We start from the raw sequence: 8,710 nt of genomic DNA on the forward strand, positions 1-8,710 counted from the left end.
CTAAAATTAAAAATACAAAAGGTTTTTAAAAAGTTTATAAAAATAAAAAAAGTTAAATTAAAATTAAAAATACAAAAATATTTGAAATTTGATACAAAAAAAAATAATAATTTAAAAATAAAAATGCAAAAAAATTAAGTTAAAACTTAAAAATAAAAAAAGTTTAAAAAAAATAAAAAGCACAGCCCCCTGAGACCCACAGCCTCCTAAAACCCCACGCAGCCATCAATTTTCCATTATGGTTGTGAGTGGGACCTCATGTTTAAGTTTGACCTTACTTTCCTCTAAGGCCTCGCAAAGTCTAGAGCCGCCTCTGAAAACAAATATAGCAAAAGCAGCAGTAAGTTTTAGTGATAGTCAAAGGCCCATTCTCATTTTATTGCATGCTGATAGACAAGCTCAATCTGTACTTGCATTAAAACAAAATGCATGGAGTATCTCTATCAATCCAACCCCACTGTTACATATTACATTTCTTTTTAAAGTGAACCTGTGCCCAGATTATGCACAGTAAAGTATTTATATAAACCGTTTCTGAATACTAAAATATTATGCACCAGTTTTGGGAAGTTTGCAATTACTGAAATCGATGACAATACGCTATGCCTGCCAACCAGGAGTCTACGCTATATTACAAATATTACTAAACAAAACAATTGCGTAATTACATGCCTATAGACATGTATTGGGTCATCCAGAAGTGAATTCTGGCTGCTGCACTCCCCAGGTCAAATGTATACACAAACTTAGGCAATCAAACAATAAGGCAGTTGCCCACAGCAATCATTCAGCTTTCCTATTTATTCTAGAAAGCTACACTCGAGAATTTAGGCCAGAGATAGGCAACCTGAGCACTACAGGCTGTTGTGGAACTACAAGCCCTAAAAGACATTGCAAGACTGTGAAAGGAACAGGTATGACTCCCAAAGGCAGGATGGGGTTTGTAGTTTTAACATAGCTGGAGTGCCATGGTTGCCTACCCATGAGTTGGGCAATTATTGTGACAGACTGCATTATAAAATAAATTGTAGTTTAGTCTCCAGAATGGAAAGCTAACATATATTCTAGAAATATTTTACAGTGTTTTATTTCCCTTTAAAAATACTGAGTAGTAAAGACATTAATAACCTGCATGTCTGGAAGTATAATTAACTGATGCTGCATTCAAATTTAAAGTCATACACAGTCTACACAGCTAGTTCCTGTCTGTTCATTCATGTACCAGAAACAAACGCGCTTCCAGTCTAGATCAAAAAATTCCTTCATATGTCTTCATTCGACAGAAGGGGTTTAGTTACATATTTTGGTCAAAACCTGGCAAGACTGTGTGCAGAGCCAAAACAAACCAATAATTCAGTTCCTCCACTTATAATTTACCTTATATGAACTTTCAATAATTTTCGCTGCCTGCCAAAAAATTAACTACCTGTGGGTATGAGATGGAATGTAATTTAGAAGTACCCTCTTCCCACAATGTGAATGAAGAATCCAAGCAATTTAGCTGGGAAAGACCACACAGATCACTGACATACAACATCCTGACAGATCTGAGAAGTTGGTCATCTATGCAAATCATTATTAAACAAAATATTACACAGCTCGGAGCAAGAACATAGCAAAATAAAAAACATCAGTTGTGACATGTAGAGAGGTCCTTGTGCCTCAGCCAACAGGGATGTACAGTCTGCAATCCATCCGACACATGCTGAAGAAGACGTGACAGCAAATACATACCTTATAACTTAAGGACATGTGTTTTCCATACTGGAAAGCCGTAGACTGGATCTCTGAATCATGCCTGGCTAGCTCCATTGCAGCCCGACAGCTCTTAGCCAGCAATGCACCATGGGAGAGAAAAATGTGCTCCATCCAGTTAGCCATTCCAATGTCGTCTGTAAAACTGCTCTTCTGAAATGCAAATGGATTAAATGTGATCATTTCATGCCCAATCATTTTCTAAGTCCAGCCTTTTTTATTTGCTTAACCATGTTTAAGATCAAATCCAGAGACAGTAAAATGAAAGAATTATAGACACCAAATCAGCCCAATATTCTTCATCTAAGAAGTAATTGTGTTTATAAAACTAGGATCATAGTAAATAGATGTTACATCTTTAAAAAACAATAAAACAAAAGAAGTCCTTTCCACTCTAGTGCTGGGTCACCAATTGATGCAGAAGCTCAATATTTTGCATGCTCCAATGATGGAAGGACCGCAAAATGCATCTTTGATGTCTGCTGTACATTATAAATTTGATTCACTATACTATTCATAACAAACACTTCAGAGCCTGGCATATATCTAGAATGAGGTCCTTCTATTGTTAAAATGTGAAAAAAAGTAGAGGCCTTTTGCAGGGTCCCTTATGTCACCGGGGTTCCACTGAGGGCTCTAGTGGGCCTAAAGTCAGGGATGCCTAGGACCCTGCAGCGCACCTCCACCAGCTTACTACAAACACCTTCAGCAAATCCTGGTGGCGGTTAAATATTTTAGACTCTTAGTACACTGCTTAGGGTCCAATGGAACAGCGCACCTTTACTTTCGCCTGGCATTCTGCTGAAATAGTAAAAAAAAGAGTAGTGTGGATCAGTGGGGATGCCACCCTAAGCTCCCAAACATGCAGCGACTAGCTAGAATGCGTATGCTACAATGCCTTGAACTCCACTAGTTAGCATCACAATAACAGCTACAGTGGAGCAGGGAGTTAAGAAATGCTGCAAATCGTCTCCATATACAACAGCCTATATTCAAATAGATATAGTGTCATTGATTAAGGGGCTTTTTATTTCCAGATAAAGGTTGGAACCTGCTGTTCTTTTGTTGATGTTAGTTGGCAGGGGCCTTTTGCTTAGCTGACAGAGTGGCACAGTGGCCAACTCGTCTCCGCTCTTCCCTTACAGCTCTGGGTCATGAGAATGCACCCCCCGTAGAGACATAGGGCCAGATAAACCATTGTCAGTGTGCCATGTTATGCACGGAAACCTGCTTTTTTGGATGTGCCAATAATTTTTCAGTTTGCAGGGTTTAAAAAGAAATATGAAACTAATGAACCAATTTCCAAGAGCAACTTTTCCCACAAAAAGTCTCACAATCTGCACCAAATAAATAATGGTTCAGAAAATCAGTTTGTCAATACCTGGGGCAATAGAGGTGTGCAGTAGTGTGCCAAGAGGATAATGGCGCAAGACAGTTACACATTCTACAATGCGACGAATAAACTACAGTATATGTGTTGCAACATATTTGTTTTTTTTTTACATGTGATGTGCCAAAATAAGATTTTACGTGCAACAATTCGCATTTTTCAACAACTGCCAGTCTTCATTTATCTGGCCCATTATCTGCACTCTGTGTTTGGGAGGTTTTTCTCATATGCAATCCCCAAAAAAAAAAAGAGAACACAAAACGTTTTACATTGCCAAATCTTGGCATATCGATGACACTTATATGTGGGTCATCCAAAATAATGGCATGTTACGATGGTAGTTGAAGTTAGGTTTTCACTGTAATGAACCTGTGTCCCATTCACTTTTTTGGATGTGCCAATAATTTTTCAGTGGGCAGGGTTTACAAAGAAAGATGAAACTAATGAACCAATTTCCAAGAGCAACTTTTCCCACAAAAAGTCTCACAATCTGCACCAAATAAATAATGGTTCAGAAAATCAGTTTGTCAATACCTGGGGCAATAGAGGTGTGCAGTAGTGTGCCAAGAGGATAATGGCGCAAGACAGTTACACATTCTACAATGCGACGAATAAACTACAGTATATGTGTTGCAACATATTTGTTTTTTTTTTACATGTGATGTGCCAAAATAAGATTTTACGTGCAACAATTCGCATTTTTCAACAACTGCCAGTCTTCATTTATCTGGCCCATTATCTGCACTCTGTGTTTGGGAGGTTTTTCTCATATGCAATCCCAAAAAAAAAAAAGAGAACACAAAACGTTTTACATTGCCAAATCTTGGCATATCGATGACACTTATATGTGGGTCATCCAAAATAATGGCATGTTACGATGGTAGTTGAAGTTAGGTTTTCACTGTAATGAACCTGTGTCCCATTCAATTCTTTTGTCAGTTTGAGCTGCACTGCTGCATTAAAAACAATCTCACAATTTATGTTCTTCACAACAGAATTCTGCAGAAGTATTCCAAAGCTCTAGCAAAACAGATTTCAGCAGACCCCAAAAGAGGAGTTGCTGAAGCTCATAAAACTAAAAAGGGATACAAAAATACTTATCTTAAATGTGAAGCTACATGAAATTAGTATTATAGTGTGGGGCTGGACTGCTTGTAATCATTGAGGGATCAAATAATTACAGAACAATGGCAAAGCCACAGTGATCTTAAAGTGACACTAAACTCAGGGGTTAGATCTTAAAAATATATTCTAGTACCTTAACTATTAACAAAAATGTATTTTATTTGTGAATCACTCAGCTGTAGATCCTCAAATCATCTTTAAACTCATGCTGACACTGTCCTTCCTTCTGGAGGGTGGCTACGTTTGTTCCCCATAGTCCCTGAGTGTGTTGTGAAGTAGCCACCGCTCCAAGCTCGCTCGTGGGAACAAACGTAGCCACCCCCCAGAAGGAAGGACAAATTCAGAGATGATTTGAGGATCAACAGCCAAGACATACACAAATAAGCTACAATATTGTTATTACGGTAGTTAAGGTACTAGAATGCATTTTAAGGTTTAACTCCTGAGTTTAATGTCACTTTAAACCCCCAACATTTGGACCATGTAATATTACAATGATCCAAAACACAGTAAACAAAGTCTATACAATGGCTCAGACAGAAGTAATACTGTATTTTTAAAATGGCCGATGTCATAGTCCTGACCAGTTTAGATTTTATGGTGCAGTCTTCTCAGGTTTTTAGAAAACATCCCAACAAATATATTTAAATGGCAATACATATACAGGATTGCACTGACATTTCTGCTAACTGATGCAAAGATCCAGTCTGCAGCTAATAAAAGTGCTCAGTGGGAGATTTTACCAAATGAATGAGGTTCTGCCAGTGACTTACTCTGACTTACTCTTTTTTTTTAGTGGCCAACTATTTTAATAGTGCCTTTGATTGCTGGAATCATTAGTTTAATGATATAGCAGTTTGTTATGCTTGTTTGGTCAATCAGACTGACGTCATCTATTACTTTTGATGAAGACCAGAAGATATTTCTAAAATACATAACTCCACAAACTTTTTTTTTATCACAAGTGGATTTGGGACTGTGCCATTTTACTTTGATTTGTGATCTATCAGCCGATCTGACCACTTCAAAACCCATCTGAGCCATCCCTGAATAAATGTGTGCCAAGTGCATCATTAGTTGCATTAGAACTTTTTACATCATCAGTGGCACATAGACCTGAAGGCTAATAATTTAGTGCAATTTGTCATCTCAGCAAATGATCTTGTATTTTAGATATCCAACAAACATACACAAAGTATAAGGGATCTTTTATTATCTACTAAATAACTCATGTTTTAAAAGCTGCCTCACTGAAAGAAATGAACTCCACGATGAACAAATTTGGTCTAAATACAAGCAGCAGGTCTATTCTTACTTGAATATTGGTATGCTTTGTGTATTTCTACCTCATTCCAGTGTAAAACTTTCTCTGTATGCTGGAGCTTCCTGTAATAAGACCAGTCCCTGCTACTCCCTCTACTTGTGCAGTGTGACTGGTATTGTATCTACCATACAGTAGTTTTCTGAAGGCATGTGTGTAGGGGGTGGACCTGCTGCCCCCCACCACAAAAAGAACACACACACCAAGCTCTGATCTCCGCACGCTCCGCATGATGATGTCACTGCTACTCTGACAAGGTAAAAACTCGGGGTGCAAAGGTGTTTGGAGCACACAAAGTGGATTAATATACTTTGTGGCTGTTGAGGAATATATTTACATACACATTTTTGTGGCCAGAATTCAGCATCAATAAACACGTGAATCTGATTACTTATCCTATTGCCAGCAGTTTTTACTTGACAAGCTTCTCAATAAATAGGATACATGTGCCGTTACCAATAGCAACCAAACAGCAATGTTATTTCATTATTATTCTAAATAAAAGGAACCTTTCATAGGGAACAGCACTTTGCACTTCATTGTTACCCTTTTCACTGTCTTTATAAATAAGCCACTCAATGTTAGCTTTGGGTTGGTGTTTAGTTAAATCATCCTGTCTTCCCTGAAACTTTGAACCTGTCATTATTTTACTCCATTACTTTTCCTGAATTAATAGCCCGTCTGTGCATGGTGAAGTTTGATATCATGCTTGCTTGCTACAAAAGATATTGTTTCTTTTCAAATCAGTCTCAAATTTTGTGATCCCTCCTTTCCTGGTAATATTGCACCCCTTGGCTTGAGCTCAAGTTAGTAAGATTAGAGCCTGGTGCAGGAATTTGATTTAGTCTCTGGTTCTGATTTCTAGAAAGATGATACCCCATACGAATGAGATGGGCTTAAATTTCATTCTTTTCTAAGCATATCATATGTTGCATTTTGTACAATGGGCAACAGTTCAACATTACTTTTTCTTTTTTTTTGCTCAGTGTAATAAGACCATTCAAATAGAATCTGTTTATTATTAAACACCCCATATTCAGGAACAATGCAGGCAGTCGATAGTCCTCACATATCTTCTATAATTTGCATTAATAAGCACAGGGATCTATTTCAAAACCTGTTGAAAATAATAACATGGCTAGAGATTTGCAAGACAAGCAGCTATATCAAGCATATCAATTGTATTTAGCACTGATCAGACATAGAAGCCAGGATTTATTTTACAGGGAGCACGCCGAAGGTCTGGGAATCCTATATTCCTTATAAATTAGCATTATTGTAAAGAATACATGAAACATACATATGTATGATGGGGATGCACCAATACAGATACTAGTATCAGTGCTGATACAGATACTCGTACTCACCCAAATGCTCCCAATGACTATCCCCATACTGGAACTTCCGGTATCAGGAAGCCGTGCAGTGAGTCATTACGTGCTGCACGGCTTCCTGATTGGTTGGAAAGCCGACTCCATGCTCCCTCGTCACCAGGGAGCATGGAGCTGTATTTCCTGGCCAATCAGGAAGCCGAGGGGCAGGTAATGACTCGCCCCCGGCTTCCCGATTGGCCGTAAAGCCAGCTTCATGCTCCCTCATCACTTGGTGATGAGGGAGCATAGAGCCGGCTTGCTGGCAAATCAGGAAGCCGGGCGGCGAGTCATTACCTGCCCCCCGGGTTCCTGATTCGCCAGAAAGATGGCTCCATGCTCCCTCATCACCTGGTGACAAAAAAAGCATGGAGACGGCTTCCCGGCTAATCGGGCGGCTAGTCATTACACGCCGTCCGGCTTCCTTAATGAGACTTCTGGTATCTGTATTGGCGAGTACTTAAAAAAAATATCAGTACTTGTACTCAATACCGAAAAACGGAATCAGTGCATCCCTAATATGTACATAAAACATGGAGCATTGCGCAGTGTTAGACATACAATACAAAGGACCTCTGTACAAAAACACAGCTTGGGTTCCTCTTTGATGTTTACTATTGCTGCTCCATATATCGAACTGCCTTCCTGCCATGGTGCCAAATACACTGGCTGCAGCAGAGACCTAATCAAGGAACATCTAAACCCAGTCAATTATGCTAATGCTATTTCAAAAGTTGTTTTCAAGCCTTTTAAATATACAGTATTCATTAAAATATCTAGTGATTTTGCCATGAAGGTCCCAGTTCAGGCATATTTCCTTTTAAGTGTAGTCTTTGAATTGAGCACCTTCACTGTCACTATGTCACACTGCGCCACTTCTTTAGAATACAACTGACCCTGCCAATAAACATTGTGCAGACATAGTGCGCAATTGTCACTATCAAGATTCTAGTCCTGGGCAATAACCTGAACGGCATCACTCAAGCAAGTACATTTAGACAGGAAGTGACTCAAAAAGGATAGAGGAGATCAGTAGCAGATACAAAATGGATGAAAAATAAGTGAATTCATTATTTAAAGTGTATGTATAGCCCACATTTTCTTTTGTTTTGGATAAAGCAGTAAAGGGTTATATCTCCCTATCAGCCTATTTTCTGTGGTCTGTGTCCTGCCCGGGAGATTTCACTTCCTATCTTGAAAATGCAACAGGAAGGGGGAGAGGGAGTTCCCATCTTAAACAGTTGTCACTATAATATTTGTCCCAGTTGAAAAATTAGCACTTCTTCTCATGACAACTTAAAATGTAGGATTTCTACTTACTTTCAGTCTTGGTGATAGTGGTTACAAGGACCTTTAGAGGATAAATCTCCCTAGCAGAGACACAAACTGCAATAAAAACTTGGCAGAGTGTCCAATGCTTCCCACCTCTATACAAAACGAACACACAAGTTGTGCCTTTACACACACTTTAATGAAAACTAAAACATGACAACTGTATGTGATGCACAGTAAAATAGCAAACTAAATGAGCTAGCCTGTTAGTGCTTAAATCTAAAGTTGTGGCTAACAAATTTTGCTTCTCTTGTAACCATCATAAAATGACCAAATCCCATGCCACAGTCCTACAACAATTCAGCATTCTCACTAGCCAAAGGATAGGAGCTATTCAGAAGTGGAAGGGAACCCCTCCACCCACCCCTGTAGACTGACAACTCACACCCCCCCCCCCCCTTCCCACACAGCTCATCA

General features: G+C 38.9%; 1 protein-coding gene across 1 annotated transcript in view; it reads right to left on the reverse strand.

Moving 5' to 3' along the window:
- The window catches only part of PDSS2 (prenyl (decaprenyl) diphosphate synthase, subunit 2), a 141,740-nt gene that overhangs the window by 12,403 nt on the left and 120,627 nt on the right, over positions 1-8,710 (reverse strand). The window contains exon 6 of the mRNA XM_018553522.1: positions 1,735-1,905. Within this exon, the coding sequence (XP_018409024.1) occupies positions 1,735-1,905 (171 nt within the window). The remainder of the gene's footprint in view (positions 1-1,734; positions 1,906-8,710) is intronic.

Source organism: Nanorana parkeri, unplaced genomic scaffold (genome assembly GCF_000935625.1).
Source record: "Nanorana parkeri isolate BGI_ZX_2015 unplaced genomic scaffold, ASM93562v1 scaffold123, whole genome shotgun sequence".
In the NCBI taxonomy this organism is placed as follows: Eukaryota; Metazoa; Chordata; class Amphibia; order Anura; family Dicroglossidae; genus Nanorana; species Nanorana parkeri.